Source organism: Cetorhinus maximus, chromosome 4 (genome assembly GCF_964194155.1).
Source record: "Cetorhinus maximus chromosome 4, sCetMax3.hap1.1, whole genome shotgun sequence".
In the NCBI taxonomy this organism is placed as follows: Eukaryota; Metazoa; Chordata; class Chondrichthyes; order Lamniformes; family Cetorhinidae; genus Cetorhinus; species Cetorhinus maximus.
Genome location: NC_135882.1, coordinates 71,825,472 through 71,851,096, shown reverse-complemented (window position 1 = coordinate 71,851,096; position 25,625 = coordinate 71,825,472). Strand labels below are relative to the sequence as shown.

The 25,625-nt window shown below is 41.3% G+C and overlaps 1 protein-coding gene and 1 non-coding gene across 11 annotated transcripts in view; both read right to left on the bottom strand.

Annotated features, from left to right (window-relative positions):
• The window catches only part of LOC144679681 (junctophilin-1-like), a 176,400-nt gene extending 153,835 nt beyond the window's left edge, over window positions 1-22,565 (bottom strand). For 5 of the 10 annotated variants that reach the window (XM_078540301.1, XM_078540297.1, XM_078540300.1 and 2 more), the window contains exon 1: window positions 22,037-22,564. In XM_078540301.1, coding sequence (XP_078396427.1) covers window positions 22,037-22,415 — 379 coding nt within the window. In that variant the 5' untranslated portion in view covers window positions 22,416-22,564. Of the gene's footprint in view, window positions 1-22,036 lie in introns of all 10 variants that reach the window. The other 5 variants (XM_078540298.1, XM_078540299.1, XM_078540294.1 and 2 more) reach the window with 3 other exon arrangements.
• LOC144680118 (U1 spliceosomal RNA) lies at window positions 15,018-15,176 on the bottom strand. Its single transcript, XR_013576491.1, has one exon. It is a non-coding gene; the product is annotated as a U1 spliceosomal RNA (small nuclear RNA).
• Window positions 22,566-25,625: the final 3,060 nt, after the last annotated feature.

Sequence of the window (25,625 nt, the reverse complement as noted above, 5' to 3'; positions counted from 1 at the left end):
GATTTGTGCCAGTTAGTTGGACCAGTTGTAGTTAATCATTTTATTCACTGAATTGGTCAGTTTGTTACTTAATAAAAGATACATCCTGAATTTCCAGATATGAAATATCACTTCATATCAAAACTCCATAATTTATCAAATTAGTCCTTTAATTTCTGCAAAATTAGATAAGATTAATTTTGTTATATATTTTACATTGTAGAATGTTCTGTAGCTCCATTGAGCTCCCTAATTCTAATCTATAACATTCAGATGTGCTACAAAATACAGTGAAAGCTGATAACATCTCCAAATAATGAAAGGCTCTACCTCAAACATCTTTGTCAACCCCTCCTCAAACTCCGATTTGTCACACCGCTTGTCCAACATCCAGTACTGGAAAAGCAGGCATTTATTCCAATTAATCTGAAGCCATTGCCTTTAGCCCCATCGCCAACTCAACTTCCTAGCCACCAACTTCATCTCCCTCCCTGGCCAATGTCTGAGACTGAACCAGACTGTAACCATAGTGTCCTATTTTCTCCATCACCAAGACAGGCTCCTCCCACCTTCAAGCAATTGCCCATCTCTACACTTGCCTCAGTTTGTTGCCTCTAGATTGATTATTCCATAATTCTCCTGGCTGGCCTCCCACCTTACACCCACCATAACTTGAGCTCATCCAACATTCTGCTACCATATCCATAATTAAGCCAAGAAACATTCACCCATCCTGCAGCGTTTGCTGATCTACATTCCTGATCTACATCAGGTCCAACAACACGGATTAAAATTCTCACTTGGTTTGAAATCCTTCCACTGCCTTAGCCCTCCTATCTCCGTAATCTCCATCAGCCCTGTGACCCTCTGAGATCTCGGAGCCACTCCGAATCTGGCCTTTTAGGCATCCCTGGTTTTCATCACTCCAAAATTGGTGGCCATGCCTTCAGCTACCTAGGTCTTATGCTCTGGGCTTCCTTCCCTAAGCGTCTCTGTCTCTCCGTTAAGGCATTCCTTAAAGCCTACTCTTTGACTAAACTTTTGGCCATCTGTCCAAATATCTCAGGTGGCTTGGTGTCAAATTTGTTTGACAATACTCATAATAAAACTCCCCAAGTTGCTTCATAAGTTTTTGTTGACTACTTCTGAGTAATCGAATTAAATTTCGCATCCTATTTATTTGTAACATAGGGCTGAATTTCACACAGCAGGAGGGGTCCCTTCCCCTGGCATAAAAGTGAGGGGTAAACCAAGTTGCACTTGGCCAGCTCAACCCACAGCCATTTAACAGCCGTCAAGCCTTTAATTGGCTTGAGGCGGGTATTCCAGTCCCATTGGAGAGGAAGACCCACCTTTAAAAGCTGCCAGCCAATCAAATGGACGGTAACTCTGTTGTCCTGGCAGCCCCACCAGGATCGGTGGTCTCTGGTGGGACTGCAGCCAGTCCTCAAAGACAAGCAGCACAGAGCTCAGGCATCCAGGCAAGTCTTATTAGAGTCAGGCAGGTGCTGAGACCCCAGACATTCCTGGCAATGGGGTAGGAGGCTGGAATTGACATGGCTGTGGAAGAGTCCAGGATTGACATGGCTGGGGTGGGTAGGGGAAATGTTGGGCTGAGGTGACATAACTTGGGAGAGGTCCTCCAATGGGCTACAGGGTGCCGGAACAGAAAGCCACCATCCTCCCCACTCCCAATCCAGCCACAAGGGTCACCAGGTTTTATTGGGTGGCCTGGGCACTTGGCACCGGCCTGCCCCGCCACAGGTAAAATCCCAGCAGCAATAGGAAGAGGCCTTTAAGTGGCAATTAATTGGCCGCTTAAGGGCCTCAACTGGGCATGGCACCAGTGCCATGGCAGCCAATTTTACACCCCCCCCACCCCCACTCCCTCAGCTTGCTAAGCTGCCCTTGTGGGAGTGTAAAATTCCAGCCATTGTGATATTTTCAGGCAGGAGACCAATGATCCATTGGGCCCACCTATCCAAAGTACTCCCATGGTGCATTTCTAATAACCTTGAATCCCATAAGAGCCTGTCTAGTTTTTTTCTTGAAATCCGTCAGTTGCTTTTCCACCACCGGTGCTGGGAAGCTGTTCTAGATATTAACCAGCTTTTTAGGGGAAAAAAAGCTCTGTCTGCTTTTCTACTTTCTCTTGTTGTTTGTTAATCATACATATGACCCCTCATACTTAAATTCTGCACATGGCACAAAAGCTTACTGGGATCTAAGTTGTCCAAGCCTGCCATAACTCTGTATTGTTAATTAGCTATAAAAACTTGGAAGGAACTCCCTCTCTGCCAGTCCACATCGTGGAACCTATAATTCTTTGAGGCAACTGGCTGCTGTTGCAGTCAAAGCGAAGATGAAAGCTCAACAACCTGAAAAATTAACTGTTTCTCTCTCCAAAGATGCTGCCTGACCCACTGAGTATTTCCAGCATTTTCTGCTTTTGTTATAGGTCACTGGGATTTGGGAGAATAGCTTAAGCCATTATTCCTATGATTTTGTGCACAAGTACGTGTCTGTGTTTAACAGTGTGCATGTGTATTTGTGTAGCAGTTGGAATGATTGGCTTGCTTCTCACACTTGTGACAGGGTTCCTGGTGTGTGGAGTCATAGAAAATCAATGAGGAATTCAAATCAGGCGACTCTTGCATACGCTAAACAGTTGGTTACAAAGTTACATTGACAAAGGCCTGGGAATAGGAACCCATCTATGTCCTGTTAGCTGAGGAATATTGTCCAACATCTAGTCGATAGAAAAGAAATGAACTAACATCATAGAGAAAATAGAAAGGGCAACTTAAGTTTTCACATGAATTCAAGTGGAAGAAAAATTAAGTTTAGCTATCTCAGTGGTGGCATTCTTGCTGCTGAGTCAGAAGAAAATGGGTCCAAGTGCCTCTCTAGAGACTTGTGCACACAATTTGGCCTGGTGCTTCCGTGTAGTAGTGCAGCACTCCCTCATTGTCAAAGATGCTGTCATTCGAATGAGATGCTAAACCGAGGCTCCATCTGACCTCTTAAGTGGACGTCGAATATCTCCCAGCACTATTCAAAGATGTTTTCCTCGGGGGCCTGGCCAACACTTATCCCTCAACCAACATCACTAAAATAAATGATCTGGTCATTACCTTATTGTTATTTGTGGAACCTTGTGCACAGATTGGCTGCTGTGCTTCCTTATGTTAAACAGCGGCTACATTTCAAAAACATTTAATTGGCTATGTAAAGTGGTTTGGAATATCCTGAGCCCATGAAAGGTGCTGTATATATGCAAATTTCTTTTAAACATGCATATTATTTTATGATATTGTGCTGCCTCACTATGAAATTATGATTAGAAATTTTAACAGGGTTTCAGAATGGACAACAAAGTCTTTGGATGATGTCAATAAGTCACATGATCAGCTCCATAAACATCACTTAAGTATAGGGATTAATGGGTGTGATCTAATAGCCATTACGGAGACACGATTACAAGGAGATCAAAGTTGGGAACTAAATATTCAGAGGTATGTGACTTTTCGAGACAGGTAGGAAGGAAGGAAAGGGTGTTATTATCAGATGGAGTAAGTGCGATAGCAAGAAATGATGTTGGATCGGAAGGTGTAGAATCCACATGGGTGGAGGTAAGAAATAACAAGGGGAAGACAACACTGGTGGGAGTAATCTATAGGCCCCCTAACAGTAGCTATGCTGGCGGACAGAGAATAAATCAGGAAATAATGAGGGCACGTAAAAAAAGCAGTGAATTAATCATGGGTGATTTTAATCTTCATGTAGATTGGGAAAATCAAATTGGCAGAGGTATCCACGAGCAAGAATTCATAGTGTATTCGGGACAGTTTCCTAGAACAATATGTTGTGGATCCAACCAGGGATCAGGCTATTTTGGATCTGGCAATGTGTAATGAGGCAGGTTTAATAAATGATCTCAGAATAAAAGATCCCCTAGAAAACAGTGACCATAACATGGTGGAACTTAGCATTCAGTTTGTGTGTGAGAAACTTAGTTTGGAAACATCTGTGCTAAAATTAAATAAGGGTAATTACAAAGAAATGAGGGCAGAGTTGGCTGGAGTGAACTCAGAAAGCAGCTTAGCAGAAAAGGCGGTTGATGAACAATGGCAGACGTTTAAGAAAATAGTTCATGATTCACAACAAAGATATATCTCAGTGAGGAAGAAGGATTGTAGGAAGGGGATAAACCAAGGAAGTTAAGGACAGTACCAAAGTGAAAGAAAAATCATAAAATGTGGCAAAGATTGGTGGTAAGCAAGAGGATTGGGAAAGTTTTAAAAGCCAACAGAAGATGACCAAAAAATAATAAGGAGGGAGAAAATAAGCTTTGAGGGTAAACTAGCAAGTAATATAAAATCAGAGAGTAAGAGCTTCTTTAAATATATAAAAAGAGAGGTGCCAAAATCAGTATACGCCCCTTAGAGAATGAGGCTGGGGAAATAATAATGGGGAACCAGGAAATGGCAGAGGAGTTGAATAAATACTTTGCATTCATGGTAGAAGACACTAATAGTATACCAAAAATACTAAATAATCATGGGGCAAAAAGGGGTGGGAAATAAATACAATAACTATCACTAGAGAAGAAGTGGAAGGGAAACTAATAGGGCTAAAGGCTGATAAGTCCCCTGGACCTGATGGGTTGCATCATAGGATCTTAAAGGAAATGGCTGCAGAGATAGTGGGTGCACTGGTAGTAATCTTCTAAGAGTCCTTGGATTCTGGAAAAGTTTCAGAGGATTGGAAAACTGCCAATGTAACACCCTTATTCAAAAAGGGAGGGAGGCAAAAAACAGGTAACTATAGGTAAGTTAGCTTAACATCTGTCATTGGGAAAATGTTGGAGTCTATTTTAAAGGACATATTAGCAGAGCATTTAGAAATGCATAATCTAATAAAGCAGAGTCAACATGGCTTCATGAAGGGGAAATCATGCCTGACAAATTTATTAGAATTCTTTGAGGAGGTAACAAGCATGATAGGTAAAGGGGAACCAGTAGGTGTAATATATTCAGATTTACAAAAGGTGTTTGATAAGGTACCACACATAAGGCTACTTAATAAGATAAGAGCCCATGGTGTTGGGGGCAGTATATTAGTATGGATAGAGGACTGGCTAACTAATAGACGACAGAGATTTGGGGTACGAGGGGCATTTTCAGGATGGCAACCTTTAACTAGTGGAGTGCCACAAGGATCAGTGCTAGGGCCACAATCATTTATAATGTATATTAATGACTTGGATGAGGGAAATGAATGTACTATCGCCAAGTTTGTGGATGACACAAAAATAGATGGGAAGGCAAGTGGTGAGGATGACACAAAGAGTCTACAGATGGATATAGACAGGTTAAGTGAGTGGGCAAAAATTGTGGCAGATGGAATATAAATATGGGAAAGTGTGAGGTTATGCACTTTGGCAGGAAGAATAGAGCAGAATATTATTTAAATGGAGAAAGACTGAAGAAAGCTGCAGCACAGAGGGATTTGGGGGCCCTCATGAATCCCAAAAAGCTAGCATACAAGTTCAGCAGATAATAGGTGAGGCAAATGGAACGTTGGCCTTTATTTCAAAGGGAATGGAGTATAAAAATAGGGAAGTCTTGCTAAAACTATATAAGGCACTAATTAGGCCACACCTAGAATACTGTGAATAGTTTTCGTTCCCTTATCTAAGGAAAGATGTGCTGGCATTGGAGGCAGTCCAGAGAAGGTTTGCTAGGTTGATCCCAGGGATGAAGGGATTTTCTTATGAGAAGAGGTTGAGCCTGTACTCATTGGAGTTTAGACGAATGAGAGGCCACTTTATTGAAACATATAAGATTCTTAGGGGGCTTGACAGGGTAGATGCTGAGGTTGTTTCCCCTTGTGGAAGAATCTAGGACCAGAGGGCGTAATCTCAGAGTAAGGGGGCGTCCATTTAAAACAGAGATGAAGAGGAATTTCTTCTCTCAGAGGGTGGTGAATCTGTGGAATTCTTTACCGCAGAGGGTTGTAGAGGCTGGGTCATTAAGTACATTCAAGGCTAAGATACAGATTTTTAATCAGTAAGGGAATCAAGGCATATGGGGAAAAGGCAGGAAAGTGAAGTTGAGGATTATCAGATCAGCCATGATCTCGTGGAATGGTGGAGCAGACTCGATGGGCCGAATGACCTATTTCTGCTCCTACATCTTGTCTTATCTTATCTAAAAATTATTTCTGTTTACACTATAGGGCTGTTTTAGAGACACCAGCTGAAAGTTCCTGGAACTAGCTATGCGGGGTCCAAATCCTTGCTGGCAGAATGATAAACTGACCTTGCCAGATATAGTAAAGGATAAATGGTAGCCTTGTAGCATGCTATTCCACTAGTGCATGCATACGAGTACAGGTTTTGCATGAGATGGTCTTCTTATGAAAGCTGCCTTTTAAACACAAGTTAAATTGTAGGAAGACGACCCAAACCATAATATTTGTCATTAAGACATTCTGTTGTCTCCTACCATAAGACAAACATCATCCAGTTTATCTCATTGGGTTAATATGTCAACCAAAATGCATAAACAACACAAGAGATATACAGCTGTAATAAGTTCTCCCTCAGCCTTGGAAGTTACCAGGTTAGAGGCAGCTCCAGACAAACTGATGGATCTTGAAGATGTGGATGCTTCGATTTGAAGAAGTTTCAAGAATCATGGCGAGATGTTATTCTGAAAACTGGCAGACAGCGTGAGCAGTAATGGATGATTACTTTACGAAGACTGGTTGAAACTGGATATTGCCGACCTACCAACATGAACTATGTGCAGGAAGCCATCCTTGTGCTGGGACGAATAGGTCCATGGCACGCTCAATATTGAGCCTCAGGCTTTATTTAAATTAGACCAGCAAGCTATAGACGCCTGCTGTATGACCCCAAACAGCTTGCTGGTGCAGTTAAATTTTACAACACTGCATCACTAGCAGTGGCCCTCAGGTAGGTCCTGGGAGAAGAATGGGGGAGGAGGGAGGTGGCTGGTAGGGGACAGTTTGGATGCCGACAACAGAGACTGCAATAGAATTGTGGTTCCACTTACCTTTTTGATGGTAGTCTCCAGCAATTCCTTTGAAGATGACTGGATAAGCAATATGGTAACCTGACTGACAGCTTTTTTGAGGAAGAGGTCTTGAAAAGATTTTATGCCCTCTATTTGCATAACACCTGGAGGCCTACAATTCTGTATTTATCAACATGCCTGGCGGTAATGGAATATGTGGGCTGTGCTCACTAATTGTATAAATTATGGTTAAGTGTCTAGAAGTAGAGGGGCACTCATTGAAGGATTACGTGTACACATATAAAGAGACACCCACCTCTTTAAGAGGTTGTTCATTTGTTTATTAGATTCCTCAAAAGAGTATCCCAAGCCACCTGTCTTTTCTGCAGACTCGAGGAGTCCATGTTCCACGTCTTCATAGGGTGTGTGAGCTTACAGACCCTGTCCCACTTGATGAGGGAGCTGCTCCTCAAGTTCTGTTTGCACTTCAGCCCCACATTCCTGATCTTTGGTCACCCGGTATGGAGGGGGGCATGGAGGGAGGAGGACTTTCTCGTAAGCCTGCTCCTGGGCCTGGTCAAGGCGGCCATTAAGAGGCCCAGGCAGCGAGGCGGTTGTTTGGCCTGACTATCTGCCTCTCTCCAGTGGTTACATCTAGCCCTGATGTCCTTGGAGAGGAAGCACCCGGTGTCTGCCTGTATGCTTGAGGGCTTCTGTGATTGGTGGATGCCACAGGGCATCACCAGACTCCAAAATATTATTTTAATTTAATTTTGACAAGTTTCTGTTGAAGTTTTTGCTTTTAGTTACAGTCAATGTCAATGTTATTTTAATTTGTTAAGTTTCCTTTAAAGTTTTGTTTTTGTTCTAGTGCATCTTTAAGGGGCAGTTAAATCATTAATTAGTTTATTTGATTTTACACAAGAGTATAAACAGACACTGGGATTGTTAACTAATTAATTTGTTTATTTGGGTTAGTTTACTCAAAAAATAAATAAAAGGCATTGCCTTCTGCAACAAGTGGGCACCACAGGGAATGGAGTGCCTCATCTCCCCCAAAAATGTCATTTTAATGTAATAAGTTTCTATTATAGTTTTGTGTTTGTTACAGTGCCCCTTTAATGGGCTTGTCATTAGTTAATTTGTTCATTTGTTTTATTGATATACTAAAGAGTATAAAGAGACACAGCCCAGGTAGCTCAATTGAATTGATACATAATGGACTTTTAGTTCCAGGGTCACATTTTAAGCCAGTTAACTCCATTGGCTTGAGAGCTGGTATGTGGATTAGATTAACAGCTACAACACACGACTCAATCTCCATTCCAGCTGAGGTAGACTCCAGTGCCCCTTTAAGGGGTTGTTAATTAATTTGATTATTGTTTGCTCAAAAGAGGATATTATTGGCACCAGTGGTGGTCAATCTAAAACTGAGTAAAGATTGACATCTGGTCTTTTCCTTTACCAACTGGCTGTAAGAAGTTTAACAAAGCTGACGATTGTAGTGTGTGTTTAGGTTTCTGTTTTACACCTATAATATAGACAGTGTCAAAAAATTTTTAGGTCGCTATCTTAAGCTCTAGAGGCCACTATAAGTCGCTTGATGAGAATGAAAATAAAAACAACGTTCCTCATCAGAAAAGGGCAACATTGCTCAGCTGGCAAAAAACAATATAGTCACTACGAAGGATATGTGCTACATTCATCTAGTGGAGTTCCGCAAGGGTCAGTGTTGGGACTACAACTTTTCACTTTATACATTAATGACCTAGATGAAGGAACTGAGGGTATTCTGGCTAAGTTTGCAGATGACACAAAGATAGGTGGAGGGACAGGTAGTATTGAGGAGGTGGGGAGGCTGCAGAAGGATTTGGACAGGTTAGGAGAATGGGCAAAGAAGTGGCAGATGGAATACAACGTGGACAAGTGTGAGGTCATGCACTTTGGTAGGAAGAATAGAGGCATAGACTATTTTGTAAATAGGGAGAGAATTCAGAAATTTGGAGTGCAAAGGGACTTGGGAGTCCTAGTCCAGGATTCTCTTAAGGTTAACTTGCAGGTTGAGTCGGTAGTTAGGAAGGCAAATGCAATGTTGACATTTATTTCGCGAGGACTAGAATATAAAAGCAGGGATGTGCTGCTGAGGTTTTATAAGGCTCTGGTCAGACCACATTTAGAATATTGTGAGCAATTTTGAGCCCCGTATCTCAGGAAGGATGTGCTGGCCCTGGAGAGGGTCCAGGGGAGGTTCACGAGAATGATCCCAGGAATGAAAGGCTTAACATATGAGGAACGTTTGAGGACTCTTGGGTCTATACTCGATGGAGTTTAGAAGGATGAGGGGGGGATCTGATTGAAACTTACAGAATACTGATAGGCCTGGATAGAGTGGACGTGGGGAAGATGTTTCCATTAGTAGGAGAGACTAGGACCCGAGGGCACAGCCTCAGAGTAAAGGGAAGACCTTTTAGAACAGAGATGAGAAGAAACTTCTTTAGCCAGAGAGTGGTGAATCTATGGAATTCATTGCCACAGAAGGCTGTGGAGGCCAGGTCATTGAGTGTATTTAAGACTGAGATAGATAGGTTCTTGACTGGTAAGGGGATCAAAGGTTACGGGGAGACAGCGGGAGAATGGGGTTGAGAAACTTATCAGCCATGATTGAATGGCGGAGCAGACTCGATGGGCCGAATGGCCTAATTTCTGCTCCTATGTCTTATGGTCTTATCTATGAAATGAGGCCCAGTAAAAGCTTAGAAGGATGCAAAAAGAGTTGATGGATGTCAAAGCAAGAAAAATCTAATTTTATGCAGACACGAACAATTAAAAGAATTTATATGACTCACTAAAAGCTGTCTACACCTCAGCATCTGAGGAATTGAAGTATAGAGAGCTCAAATGATAATTAACCTATCCCCAGAGAAAGATACCATAGGCTTGGTGGATCAAAAACACAAGGAGGAGCCTGACCATCCCAAAATGGAAAAAAGAGACACATCAAGCCATTAAGATGATAAAGAATGAAAAAGCTCCTAGTTAATGAAACCCTAGATATATACACAAATGTGAGTTACGAACAAACCATTCACATAAATTGCTACAAATTATCTAGAAGAAAGAAATCATATCACAGATCTTTCAGAAGCTCTAGTGGGGTCAGACAAGTAACCTTCAGTGCTCCCTGTTACTCTCACTGTTGTTAGCTGTGTTGTTTTGTCATTGGTAAAGACTTACAGGTTCCAACATGTGCATCCAATACACCAACAAATCTACCAACAAAATACGAACATACAAACAAGGAGCATGAGTAGGCCATTCGGCCACTCGAACCTGCTCCGCCATTCAATAGGATCACGGCTGATCTGATAGTAACTTAAAATTCTGCATCCCCCTACACCCGGTAAGCTAACACCCCCTTGTTTACAAGGATCTATCCACCTCTGCCTTAAAAATATTCAAACACTTTGCTTCCACCGACTTTTCACGAAGAGAGTTCTAAAGACTCACGACCCTCAGAGAAAAAGTTTTGCCTCATCTCCATTTCAAATGGGCAACTCCTTATTTTTAAAGAGTGACGCCTGGTTCTAGATTCTGCCATAAGAAGAAACACATTTTCCAGATCCACCCTGTCAGGACCCCTCAGGGTCTTATAGGTTTCAATCAAGTCACCTCTTACTCTTCTAAACTCCAGCAGATATAAACCCAGCCTATCCAACTTTACCTCATAAGACAACCCGTCCATTCCAGGTATTAGCCTGGTAAATCTTCTCTGACCTGCTTCCAATGCATTTACATCCTTCCTTAAATAAGGTGACCAATACTGAACACAGTACTCCAGATGTGGTCTCATTAGTGCTCTGTATAACTGAAGCATAACATCCATGCTTTTGTATTCAATTCCCCTCACAATAATTATAACATTCTATTAGCTTTCCCAATTACTTGCTGTACCTACATACTAGCCTTTTGCGATTCATGTATTAAGACGCCCAGATCCCTCTGCATCTCAGAGCTCTGCAATCTGTCACAATTTAGATAATATTCTTTCTCTTTCATTTTCCTGCCAAAATGGACAATTTCACATTTTCCCACATTACACTCCATTTGTCAAATCTTTACCCGCTTACTTAATCTATCCATATCTTTTTTGTAGCCTCCTTACGTCCTCTCCACAACTTACTTTCCCACTTATCTTTGTGTCATCAGCAAATTTAGCAACCATCCCATCCACCCCTTCATCCAAGTCATTTATATAAATTGTACAGTTGAAGTCCCAGCGCTGATCCCTGTGGCACACCACTCATTATACCTTGCCAACCTGAAAAAGACCCAATTATGCCTACTCCCTACTTCCTGTTAGCCAGCCAGTCTTCTATCCATACCAATATCTTACGCCCTATACCATGAGCTTTTATTTTCCGAAATTACCTTTGATGTGGCACCTTATCAAATACCTTCTGGAAATCTAAGTACAGTACATCCACCGGTTCCCCTTTATCCACGGCATACTTGAGTTCTTTGAGGAAGTAACATAAGTTGGTTAAACATGATTTCCCTTTCACAAAACCATGCTGACTCTGCCTGATGACCTTGGATTTATCCAAATGCCTTGCTATAACTTCTTTAATAATGGCTTCTAACATTTTCCCTACAACAGATGTTAAGCTAAATGGCCTGTAGTTTCTTGCTTTGTCCCCCTCCTGTTTTGAATAGCAGAGTTAGATTTGCTATCTTCCAATCTAATGGGACCTTCCCCGAATCTAGGGAGTTTTGGAAAATTAAAACCAATGCATCCACTATCTCACTAGCCGCTTCTTTTAACATCCTAGGATGAAGTCCATCAGGATCCGGACACTTGTCAGCCCGCAGTTCCAACAATTTACTCAGTGCTATTTCTCTGGTGATTGTAATTTTCCTGAGTTCCTCCCTCCCTTCCATTTCCTGATTTACAGCTGCTTCTGGGATGTTACTTGTATCCTCTATAGTGAATACTCTTGCAAAAAACCTGTTGAATTCATCTGCCATCTCCTTGGGTTTTCCATTATCAATTCTCCAGACTCATTTTCTATAGGACCAACGCTCACTTTGTTAACTTGTTTCTTTTTTAAATATTTATAGAAACTCTTACTATCTGTTTTTCTATTTCTGGCTAGCTTTCCCTCGTACTCTGAATTTTCCCTCCTTATTAATCTCTTAGTCATCCTTTGCTGTTCCTTATATTCTGTCCAATCTTATGACCTTCCATCTGTCTTTGCACAATTATAAGTATTTTCTTTAAGTCTGATACTATCTTTAACTTTTCCAGTTAACCACAGATGGTGTGTCCATCCCTTGGACTTTTTCTTACTTGTTGGAATGTATCTATACTGTGTATTCTGAAAGATCCCCTTAAATGTTTGCCACTGCATCTCTATTCATCTATCCCTTAACCTAATTTGCCAATTCACTTTAGCCAGCTCTGCTTTCATGTCCTCATAATTGCCCTTATTTAAGTTTAAAAACATGGTCTTGGACCCACTCCTCTCTCCCTCAAACTGAATGTAAAATTCAATCATATTATGGTCGCTGCTACTAGGGACACCTTCACTATGAGATCATTAATTAATCCCATCTCATTGCATAATACCAGGTCTAGTATAGCCTGCACCCTGGTTGGCTCCAGAACGTGCTGTTCTAAGAAACTATCCCAAAAACTTTCTATGAACTCCTCATCTAGGTTATCTTTGCCTATCTGACTTTTCCAGTCTATTTGTAGATTAAAATCTCCCATGATTATCGTCCTGTCTTTCTGACAAGCTCCTATTATTTCTTCCTTTATGCTCCACCCTACTATACGGTTACTATTAAGGGGCCTATACACGACTCCCACAAGTGACTTCTTGCCTTTACCGTTTCTCATTTCTACCCAAACCGTTTCCACACCCTGGTTTCCTGAACTTAGGTCATTCCTCTCAATTGTGCTAATACCATCATTAACTAACAGAGCCACCCCTCCACCTTTTCCTTGCTTCCTGTCCTTCCTAAATGTCCTGTAACCTTCAATATTCAGGTCCCAATCCATATCTTGATGCAGCCATGTCTCCATAATGGCTATCAAATCGTACTTATTTATTTCTATGTGCGCTCTCAGTTCATCTGTTTTGTTTCGAATGTTTTGTGCATTCAGATACAGGACCTTTAGTTTTGTCCTTTTATTCTTTTTATAGCCTCTAGTCTCAGCTGTTGGATTTGTTAGGTTTGTACTCTCTATCCCTTCCTGTCATGGTCTGGTTTTAATTTCCTGTAATAATAGCTTTCTCTTTTGTCTTGTTTCTACTCTTTGGTTTACCACATCTTCCCAAATTTGATCCCTTGCCCCCACTACTTAGTTTAAAACCCTTTCTACTTCTCTAGCTATGTGGCTCACAAGAACACTGGTCCCAGCACTGTTCAGGTGCAGACTGTCCCAACGGTACATTTCCCACTTTCCCCAGTACTGGTGCCAGTGCCCCATAAACCAGAACCCACTTCTCCCACACCAGTCTTTAAGCCATGCATTCATCTCCCTAATCTGATTTGTTCTTTGCCAATCTGCATGTGGCTCAGGTGATAATCCAGAGATTATGACCTTTGAGGTTCTGCTTCCTAATTTGGTGTCAAGCTCCTCGTACTAAACCTCATTCTTTGTCCTGGCTACGTCGTTGGTACCTACTTGGACCATGACAACTGGGTCTTCCCCCTGCAACTGCAAGTTGCTCTCCATCCACAAGCAGAGGTCCTAAGCCCTAGCACCAGGCAGGCAACACAGCCATCTGGACTCACGCGCTTTGCTGCAGAGAATGATGTCAATCCTTCTAACTATACTGTCCCTTACTACTACTACATTCCTTGTTCCTCCCCCTATGTGAATGGCTTCCTGTACTATGGTGCCATGGCCAGTTAGCTCATCCACCCTGCGGCCTCCACCCTCATCCAAACAAACTGAAAAAACCTCAAACTTGTTGGACAATTGCATTGGCCGAGGCTCCTGCGCTCCTACCCTGTGGGTTCCCTTACCTGTCTCATTTACAGTCACATCCTACTGTCCCTGACCAGTGACCAAATCAGAAGACCCTATCCAAAGGGGTGTGACTGCCTCCTGGAATAAAGCATCCAGGTAACTTTCCCCCTCCTTGATGTGCTGCAATGTCTGCAGCTCGGCTTCCAGCTCAATAACTCTGGATCACACCGGTGTCCAGTAGCTCCCACATCCTGCAATCGCAGCATGACATCTGCCCTGCCATCTCCAATATGTGTTAATTAATAATTGCTAATTAATTTACAATTAATAAAGCCTACACCTCCCAATAGGTTTTGGCACTGCTAGTAAACTTTACAATATTGATAAAACTCACAGTTTCTAATAATACCAGTTACTGATTTACCTACTCCTTCTGCTGCACCAAAGTGGAAATCAAATACTGGAGGCTGAAAAAGAGTTGAAGAAAAAAGCATCTCCTCACCACCAGAGAGTCATAGAGGTCTACAGCACAGAAAAAGGCCCTTCGGCCTATCGAGTCTGCGCCAGTCAAACAAGTACCTAACTATTTTAATCCCATTTTCCAGCACTAGGCCCATAGCCTTGTATGCCATAGCATCGCAAGTGCACATCCAACTACTTCTTAAATATTATGAGGGCTTCTGCCTCTACCACCCTTTCAGGCAGTGAGTTCCAGATTCCCATCACTTTCTGGATGAAAATATTCCTCCTCACACCCCCTCTAAACCTCCTGCCCCTTACCTTAAAACTATGCCTCCTGGTTATTGATCCCTCCACCAAGGAGAAAAGTTCCTTCCTTTCTACCCTATCTATGTCCCTCATAATTTTATACATCTCAATCATGTGGCCCCTCAACCTCTTCTGCTCCAAGGAAAATAACCCCAGTCTATCCAATCTCTCCTCATAGCTAAAACTCTCCAGCCCAGGCGACATGCTGGTAAATCTCCTCTGCACTCTCTCTAGTGCAATCACATCCTTACAGCGTGAACACAGTCCCCCACTACCACAAATTTTGCAGTCGAGTATACCGCATATGGGGTGATCGCAGGTGTCAGCACACCCAAAGTGCAATGGGCTAGCCTCGTCCCGGGAGAACTACCTTCATGATCATGGTCTCTCCCCCACCAGGTAAGCCCTTCACCAAACTCAACTCAGCACACTACTTCTTGCAGTAAACCTTACCTAAAGCACCTCTTTCCCCCTATGTACCGAATCCCCACTTTGAACCAAATTCTCAATTACACTCACTCGGTCTCTGTCTCACTCAGGTGAAGTCTCCCTCACTGACCATGCACCCTTACTGGCCATTCTAAAATCATTCTAATTAATAGGTTAAAATTATAGCTATATTGTGCCTTATAATGCAAAATGTGCAAAGGATTGCAAGAAACTGGAGACTCCAATTCGGAAGTAATTCTAAAGCTTACCCACCTATCGGGAAGCCAACAGAATCAGGTACCTGCCTGATTTTACTCTCCATTGAAATCAATGGTTTTCTTGCCTGGCTTGTTACATTAAAATTATCTATGAAGTGTTACATTGGAGTCAACAAGCAGAAACATTATTCCATTGCTTCAGCACATCTTTTGAGTGATCTCAGTGGAGCTGAAACAATCGGAGCTGTTTTGGATCCATCAGTGGGTGTACATGAAACACAATGTATTGTTGTAGAAAAAAGGCATAAAGTTATTCATTGTAATTCTAATGGGTCCAAGATTCATCTCGCTTCAAACTATATATGTAAAAATGGAATATGGATTATACGTCGCCACGTTATAGCAAAAGAATGGACAGACAGCAGACATATCCTGGTTCATTTTGAATTAGCAGGTGCTAAAAATGGAAACATCCTTTCCTCAAGAGAACACCAGCCAATAACAAGAGGTCAATCTATCTGAAGGAAAGCAGGCCAGCCTGTTTGATTCTTACAAACTATTGTCCCAACTCCAACCTCACTTTCCCCTCCAAATTCCTTGAACATGTTGGTGCCAGCTAAATCTGTGCCTATCTTTCATGCAACTCCATGTTTGATTCTCTCCAATCTGATTCCTCTGTCTGCTACAGCACTGGACCAGCCCAAATCAAAGTTACAAATGACTGTGATGTATTTTTCCCTCCTCAACCTCTCTGCAGCCTTTAACGGTCTACCACACCATCCAATGCCTTATATCAAGAGCATCTCCAGCAATGACTTCTTTCCCTGACCCCACAACATTACCTCTCGGAATCCCCTATCTTTGGCCTCCCTCATCTACATGCTTCCACTTGGAGGACAACCGCCAGCTCCACCCCTCCACCACTTCTCTCAACTTCCTTACAGCCACTGTACTGCCAAACCACTTTGCAAATGTTCACTCTTGGATGAGCCATAATTTCCTACAGTTAAACATTGGGAAGATCAAAGCCATTGTTTTTGGCTACGCCATAAACTCCATATCCTCAACACCTACTATCTCAGGAGGAACCAGACTGCTCACCACCTTGCTGTCCTATTCAATCCCAAGCTGAGCACCCAGATTTAGGGAATTCTCTCCCTCAATCACCTCTGTCTCTCCACCTCCCTCTCCTATTTTAAGACCCTCCTTAAAACCTACCTCTTTCATCAAGCTTTTGGTCAGCCCTCCTAATATCTGCCTCTTTGGCTTGGCCTCCATTTTTGTCTGATTTTGCCTCGTGAAACGCATTTAAGGCATTTCATATGTACAAGTTATTGTTGGTAATTAATAATAATGGGAATCTGTATTTCTATAAAGGGAGAAGTAATGTCTTTTTGCTAGAAATAGCATTTGCTAACAACAGATGCTACAGGGCCGGAAGGTGGGTCCTCCTCTTTGTCTGCCATAACATTGGCGGAAGATCTGTTGATACACTAGAGAATTATTGTAAATGCATATCATCTTGTTCTTATTTTGATTCACATATCTCTATCCAGAAGCAGCTCACATGACTCAACTTTTGAGCTCCATGTAGCAGTGGTGAGCCAGAGCTTCTAAGTGCCTGGAAGCCTATGCATGGCAATATAACGGTGGTTAAAGGACTCTGAAGAAAAACGATTAAGTATCTCTAAAGCAGTTTGTCATGTTAAACTTAGAGTACAGTTTAATGTGCCAATGCAACTTAAGGAATGCTTTGCTATCTAATATATACATGGTTCTGTATAATTTTATTTCTCACAATAACCTTAAATTAGTAGTTTCAGCCTGAGTTACATGGTGTGTCAATATAGTGTTTTTTCTGTTGAATTCGAGATATCAGGAGTATAAACTGCATTGACCAATTATTTTTAATGTATGACACATTAGTATCAAGGCCTGATTGTAACACACTAACCAGAATTTTGCATGTGAGGCCCAAAAAAATCTGTGTATGGCAGCTGATTTGTGCAGAGTATTAAGTAATAACTTGAATTATAAGAACAACAGTTGATATTCTTATTAACTTTTTTAAATCTTAATTACCATGCAACATTTTTAATAGTTTGCTTGATTGGTAATAGAGACTTTATGTTAATTCACACCCACATAAACAAGAATAGATATATTTAAGAATTCATTTTTGCTGACAAGTAACCCTTACTCATTTCTAATATTTTCCAATGGTGTTTGCTAATATAATAGAATCCATTTTTCAAACTGAAATTTCTCCCCCCCCAAAAAAAAATGCTTCCTAAAGCTAGAAAACAAAACACAACCAGCTAAATAAAATGCCTAGAGCATATACTCTCAACCAAAGAAATCCTGTTTCCATGGCAACATTGACAAGTGAATTTCTAACAGTGGGTAGCATCTCTTGAAACAAATATTGAAACTAAAACAAAAATATTCATTTGCTTGAAAGACTGAATTATAAAACAATGTATAGTGAGGATTTAATGGCGGACCATGAAGATATTGATTTGGGCCTTCCAGTGCCAAAATTAATTGCTGATCTCAAGTGTGGGAGGTAACCTTGAGATGAAACTTACCACTCGAGCTAAAAATCTGTGTTGCACCATAAAATTATATAATACCTTTCTGTTGGCTGCAAGCTTCAAAACTAAACTTTAATGATTTAAACCTTATAACAAATAGTGATTGATCCCAATTTTTGGAGAATAGATACCTTACATTAACAAGAAAAAAAATAATGCAGCAACCATCCACAATATTTCCAAACACTGCAAATCAATTCAAATTCTGGACAATGCAAAACTGATACCATTAGGAATTACTCTACCATATCATGGAATAGACTTGCTTTTCAATGATCTAAAATCTGTATAGAATCACAAAAAGCAATACTGCAGTCTACTTCAATAACATAACAAGTACATTATAAACCAGAATTGTTCTTCCATAACCAGAACACTGAAGTTGAACCCTACACCACCTTAAGCAGTGAACTTCTTCAGATTAACAATATAATACTGCATTTAATTAACAGTATCCCTTGATTAACTTTACTAAATTAAATTTTATAGTAGCGAGCACTCTACGCAATATTCCCAGAGATACCAAATCATTAGATAGGTTAGGTATGTAAATGATTTATTCAATAATAATTGTGTTGTACTTATGACCTGAATAACAGCAATTTTTCTTAAAAAAGCATTATATTTTAGGATGAACAAACATTAAAGTTAATTATGATAGATTGGATTTCAACCAACAGATCTGAAAGATTATAATGTAATACTATGAACATGAAGTGAATTTTAATTCACGGATTTCTACTGGATAATGTAATAATTCACTCACAGGCTGACATTTTTGCCTCATTGGTAGCATCCTGGATATAATCAATATTACTTCTGGAAGATTTTGAAAAGTATAGAGGATCTTATATTCTGGAAGTTCTCACTAAGGATTTAAAAAGTTATCAGTACTGCTCATATCATGCACAGTATGTACGTCACTGCCTTATCATTTCAATCCATATCCACATAAACTTTATTTATTTTTGCTTTGATGTGATACAGATTTTATCTTATGTTTGTGAGTGTGTTTAAATGTCACACTCAGTATTCTGCTCCCAGGTTGGGTATTTTGGTCAATGATGACATGGGTTTGTAAGTTAGAAAACTATTTTTAGTTGATGATCTGATCACTCTCAACTACCTCAATAGTCCTCTAGTCCTTTCCATTAGCAGTTCATTTGGACACGAGTATTGAACCAAGTTCACAAATTTATTTTTGAAAAGCAATGTTAGATTCACATTTCTTTTTAAATATTTCAGTACCTGAAGGAACATCATGATCTACAGTGCTCCTTTTGGAAGAAATAAATTAGATGAATTCAGTGTTAGTAAGATTTCATTTTGGCAGCTGTACCGTGTATGAACATTAACATTCCTTATTAGGTAGAAAAACAATCAGTGTCTAACCTAACACAATCTTTTTTTCTCATCACCATGAATTTATCTAACTTATAGTTAAAAGACTAACATCATCCTAATCTTATTTTGTTTCCCAAGTTTCCTCTCCTCTCTTACAGAGATTCATGCTGTAGTATAATTCCTTGGACATCATCAGCCTGCTTGTAAATGATGCAAGTTGCTTTCTTTATTTAAGCTTAGAAAGCAAATGCCAGCAGGCTACTGGACCAAGCTGACCATCCCAATCCTGACCGTACCTGACATTGACACACCAAGGATTTCAAGATTGTGATTAGGAATGGGAGCCTTCTCTCTTCCTCTCTAACTCATGAACGCTGAAGTATATTGTAGGACACATACTTAGCCGAGTTAGCTAACTGAACGAAGACCAGAAATCCTATTCTGCACAGTTCAATAATTCACCAGGCAGTACATTTAATTGCTGAGCCATCTCAAACACTTTGATCCTAACTAAAGGTGGGCTTAAAATTTACTTCTTGTTATGGTCAAGTCTGTTGCCTTTGAAATGGAAATGAAATTGTGATCCCAACTCTTGCTTTATTTTTAAAACCAGCAAAACATTTTCACATATATATATTCTACTCATTGTGTATCTTTAGAACAACGAGTAGCATATGAAGCAGTAGCATATGTTACACTTTAGTCACAGGAAGAATTTTCTCTGTTACCACATCTGTTACTTTTTCATAACACATGCTTAAAAATCGCCTTTGTGAAAATGAGGTATGAGGATGTAACATTTCAAGTAATTACCTAGGAAATTATTCAAAACAATTGCAATCCTATGACCAACCTTGTCATGATGCCTTCTGAAGATTCTAACTGAAAGCAAACATGCACAATTTTGGCTTCTTTTCCTGCAATATTCTATCGGAGTGCTACACAGGAATTAAATATTCAAGCACTTTCTCTTCCGGAAACACTCCAGCAAAAACAGTGCTTGTAATATTAAATATTATGTAGATGTGAAATATCCAAATAGGAACAATATTGCTGTCTGAAAGTCAAACCAATAATGTGGCATCCTAGTTTTTATAAATCAATATGCCTTTTCAAAAGTTGTAGCAACAACTTGTTATGTCTATGGCACTTTTCACATGAGATGACATGTGAAAGTGCCACCAGTAAAGCTGAGGGAGCATGGACAAACAGTGCAAATGTGCCTTCAGGGAAGCAAAACTGGAAGGGACCACTAAGGGAAGTTGGGGCAAGAATTTAGATGAAATTCTATATGATTGAATTAAAGGGGATAAAACAAATGCCTACGGTCAATTTAGACTGTATTTTATAACATGGTATTAGGGCGAAGGAAGAAATAATTTCATTCAATGTTTTATTTTCCTTTAAACATATGCATAAAGGTGTTGCTGATGTTTAGAATAGCATCAGTATTCCTCGTAAGCAAAGTTATTAGAAACATGAGCATATGATCCATGATCCATTTTTAAGTTACTAATGTTAATGTCCTTATCTGTTACAATGATCTTTATGCAATCGTGATTATAAAATGTACATAACTTTCACTCTCGCCCCATACAGTTTCAGTACTTCTTTTGGAGGCGTTTGACAACGAACATACACCCACCTATATGTTCACCTCTTCCACTATTGCTGTGGATGGCTTACGTGGATCTAGACATCTGTTATAGCATTTAACTACCCTTTTCAGTGGCTTCAAATTTTACTGATATTTTCTAAAAGAAATTACGACCATGGTTCTGTGGAACGATGTAATAATTTGGATACTTTGGACCCGGGGAATAGCTCGTACATTTTGAACATCTGATAGATTTCACGGGGTTGGCTGCATACACAGCATTTGTTTTTAAAGGAAACAATTCTAATGCATACGCAGTTTATGCTCCCACGCCATGCTCCCTGACTGCGGAATAAACATAGTGAAGGTTGCACGAATTTAATCCAGCTTCAACTCTTATGTGTTCGCTTGTGAATTAAAAATAAATAAAATATTAAATAAACCCCTCTCCCTAATCCTCAAACTACAGACATCTGAACGGATGATAAACAGAAGTGAGACCAGTGTGCACTTCCCAAACAATTCACTATAAATCACCAATAGCGCGTGGCTACTTCCTAGCACCAGTGACAAGAGCCCTCGCCACCGCTCTCCACTACAGAATATGTTGCTTGTATTTTCTCCACTTCAATCTTGCTCTATAAATCTGACAGACTTAACTTGTTTTTTTGTTGTTGTTATTGTTGGTGTTGCCCAGAAGGTGATCAGGTAAGAAGTTCACTCTTTTGGAGCAAGTTTCTGGGGTTGCGCGCGGAACGCGGGATAAAGTGCGGGCGGCAAAGCTCGCGGGCTTTCCCGGAACAGCCCCCCACCCCCCCGCCGCCACCTTTTCCTGGGGGGGCGGGGGGAGAGAGAACTTGGTCTTTCCTAAATGTGTTAAATTATTGAGCGAGAATATTTCTGAAATTGAATGCTTCTTGAACCCAATGTTTAACAATCTGAATGGAATCAAGTTGCTGAATGATTTTATTTTAAGTTTTGCACCGTCTCTTCCCAGGTAAAGTTCCCCTGTGCCCATGGCCATTGCTCCTGCGGTTGGGAGTCGGTAGGAAGCAGGAGGTTCATACCCTGTCGCCAGTACTCACCACCGTCTCCATAGGTCTCCACACCGTACCCGTCCTGCAGCCCGTTGCTCCATGTGCCTTCGTACCTGGCCGGGCTACTGAGACTCTGGCGGAGCCCGTACCTGCCCTTGAAGCCATGCGTCCACTCCCCCCGGTAACACCAGCGACCCTTGGTCTCTACCCCCAGCCCGTGGCGCTTGCCCTGGGTCCAGTAGCCCTGGTAGGTGTTGCCACTGGGCCAGGTGTAGACTCCCACCACCTCGAAACCATGAGCCCAGGAGCCGCTGTACTCGCCCTGGCCCTTCGGCCCCGTGCAGATGCCGTGACCGTGGGCTTTGCCGTCTTCCCAGCCGCCGCAGTAACTCCCGCCATCGTCGAAGTCAAACCTTCCTCCAGTCATACATGAAACGGTGCGGGCGGATCGCACACAGACTGAAACCGGGGTGGGGGGGGGGGGGGTCAGCGAGCAGCAGAGACTGAGCGGGAGGGACAGAGGAAACCAGCCTGAGCGAAAAGAAAGTGCGAGCAGCGTCTGACTGGAGAGACCGCCAGGGAGGCGGGTCCACTGACTTTAACTGGAGAGATTGGCCGGGGAGGCGGGCTCATTAACGACTGGAGAGGCTCGGGAGACAGGCGGACACAGGGACCAGCGGGATTGGTGGGCACAGGAATCAAGGGGATTGGGAGGGAGGTTGGCAAAAGGACTGGGGAGATGGGGAGAGAGGCGGGCACAGGAATCAGAGGGATTGGTGGGCATAGAAATCAGAGGGATTGGTGGGGAGATGGGCACAGGGACTCGAGAGATGGGGAGGGAGGTGGGCACAGGGACTGGGACGATTGGTAGGGAGTTGGATTACTGACTAGAATTACTTGCGGAGGAGGCTGATATACTGACAAGGAGAGGCTAGCTAGAAAGGCAGGCAATGACTACAGACACCTGGCAACAGACTGTGCCTAGAGAGACTGACAGGCAATTAGGCAGAGTGAGGGTTTGGCTTGGAGAAGGGCGCAGTGCGAGAGACTTGCAAGCAAGTAGGCATAGTTGGATAATGGGGACCATACTGGCGATACTAGATGGGATGTAAACACAGCACTGGAGAAAAACAAAAAGAGCTGGAAAAATTCAGCAGGTCTGACAGCATCTGCGGAGAGGAACACAGTTATCATTTCGAGTCCGTATGACTCTTCATCAGAACTAAGGAAATAGAGAAATGAGGTGAAATATAAGCTGGTCCAGGGGGGGTGGGACAGGTAGAGCTGGATAGAGGGCCAGTGATAGGTGGTAGCACTGGAGAGATTGGTTGTACTGACCGAGCAAATCATCACGACCAGTAGCCGTATCCCTGCGGACACAGTGCAAGAATGGAGAGAACCAGGAACAGAACGAGATTAAAATGAAGAAAACGTAGGAAGCAGCACCAGAAAAGCTGAAGATTAGACGAAGAGCAACGAAAGTTGAGTGTAATGAATGAGCGACGAGAAGAACGATGAAATACAGGCTTAAAAATCGAGAGTGAAGATTTGTTGAAAGGTAATGTTGAAAAACGTGGAAAAAAAAAGCAAAGACGACGAGGAACGAATGAGATCAAAAGGAGGAAAAATATCAAACGAAGCTAAGCGAAGTGAAAACTTGAAAATAGATGTTGGAGACAGCAAAAAAAGAGCAAGGAATTGAGAAATTCACGCGAGAATGGGTACAAAATGATCCTTCCGAACAGTAACGATGTAAAAAGTTTTAAAAATCATGAAGGAGCAATAACATTATAGTTGTACCAACGTAAAAAAACTGTTTTAAAAAATTGCTTAAGGTAATGACTTGGATGGGATGGGGAATCCAGTCACTACCCAATATGCATCCAATAGGATGCAATTAAAATTGTGGATTCATTAATATTCATTGATGGTGGAACTAATTTTCAACAACTAATTGCATCACTCTCCTTTCCACTTAACCCGGGCACTACATTTTTCTGGACAATATTTCCAATATTTGTAATAATTGGTAATAAGTTTCCGATTGAACTTTAGATTTTGATACAAAATCATTTGTTGACTGGGAGACAGGTTATAGATCATCATTTACATTCGCTTTGAATTACGTCAATAGCGAAATGAATCTTGTGTCTCATGTTCAGGGTACCAGCTAGGCTTACTGCAAACGTCTACACTCAGGTAGACGCCTTAGCTACTGATCGTGTTTGCAATCGGAACTTTACAAATTTAGGAATGTTGTTATAAGTGGGCTACCTATTACTGATATATTAAGTGAGACGTATTCCCGATCCAAGTTTTAAGGAACTAATGCTACTGGCAAGAAAAAGCACCAATTATGATGTTAAAAACATAAAAACTATGATTTTGACCATGTTGAGCCTAACACCAATTGCTTTTCAAAGTCTGTTAAACACTATAACTGGAATACGTAATTGGAGAAAAAGTGCGTCACGAGGTTCCCAGAATAGAAGGAAGAATAAATATGGCCATAGTTGTGCAGTGGTGAGGCTTGGAGGGGGTCATGTTCGTGAGAGTGCATTCATTCACGTAGGGATGCCTGGAAACGAGACTAACGTGGCACTCGCACACAAACTTACACAACTTTCCAGAGATCTGTCAAGTCAGTAGGGTCAGGGAGGGGCTCAAGTAGTCAGGTGGGTCCACAGAGATTCGTTAATCTGCAGTTAGAAGATTTTTTGAAAGAAAAGTATTTATGGATCAAATATAACTGCAGGGCGGGTGGGGTGGGGGCCGGTGGTGGTATACTGTATTATCCTGATTATGCCAATCACGCGTGTAGCTAAACTGAGAAAAAATGGACGCTTGTCACATATCGGTTTAGGTGTTAATTTGACCTGCATTCGTAAGATTTTATCGAATTCTTCACTGTAATTAAACATATAAGAGAGGATATGGGAAGGCAAATGCAAACAAAGGCATTTAGATAATATCACAGCTGAACTCAAGATACTTCCTGCTCCAAAATAATATACGCTTTGATTTTTTAAAATTCCGTTTTGTTTGTTAACAACTCTCGTTTCATCGTCTAATGAAGACCTTCATTGAAAAGTTGTCTACTTTGATACAATCATTGTTCGTTTTCCGAAGAAATACTTGCATTTGATTATCAGAATATGAAACTGGCCCTTGTACATACAAATCAAATAATTGGCACCCGACCAGGTACAACAGCTATTTTCTCCACATTCAATCATTATGTGTATAACACTTCATTTTACCACAGGTTTCTGTCCATAAACAGTGCTGAGAACTTTTTCCTGGAATGTTGCACCATAAGCTAATTTAGATCTAACTCCCAAAACAAGACAGGATTGCATTGCTTTGCCAGCAGTGCAGATATCACGTCTCCAGTTCTCTGGTTAGATAAGCTGTTTTATGGTTCCATCTTTTCTACTCTGACTCTATTAAACAACAGGGCTCATCTTCTGAACTGCCATTTCTTGAGATGTTTTTGGCAATCTCTAAAGCCCTGTATTTTAATTATAACTTTAATATTCCCAGAACTACACATTACCTCTAAAATATTAACATGAACTACAAACTAGTTCTATGTTCTGAGAATCCTGCTGAAGAAATATCATAGCAGGCTGATCAG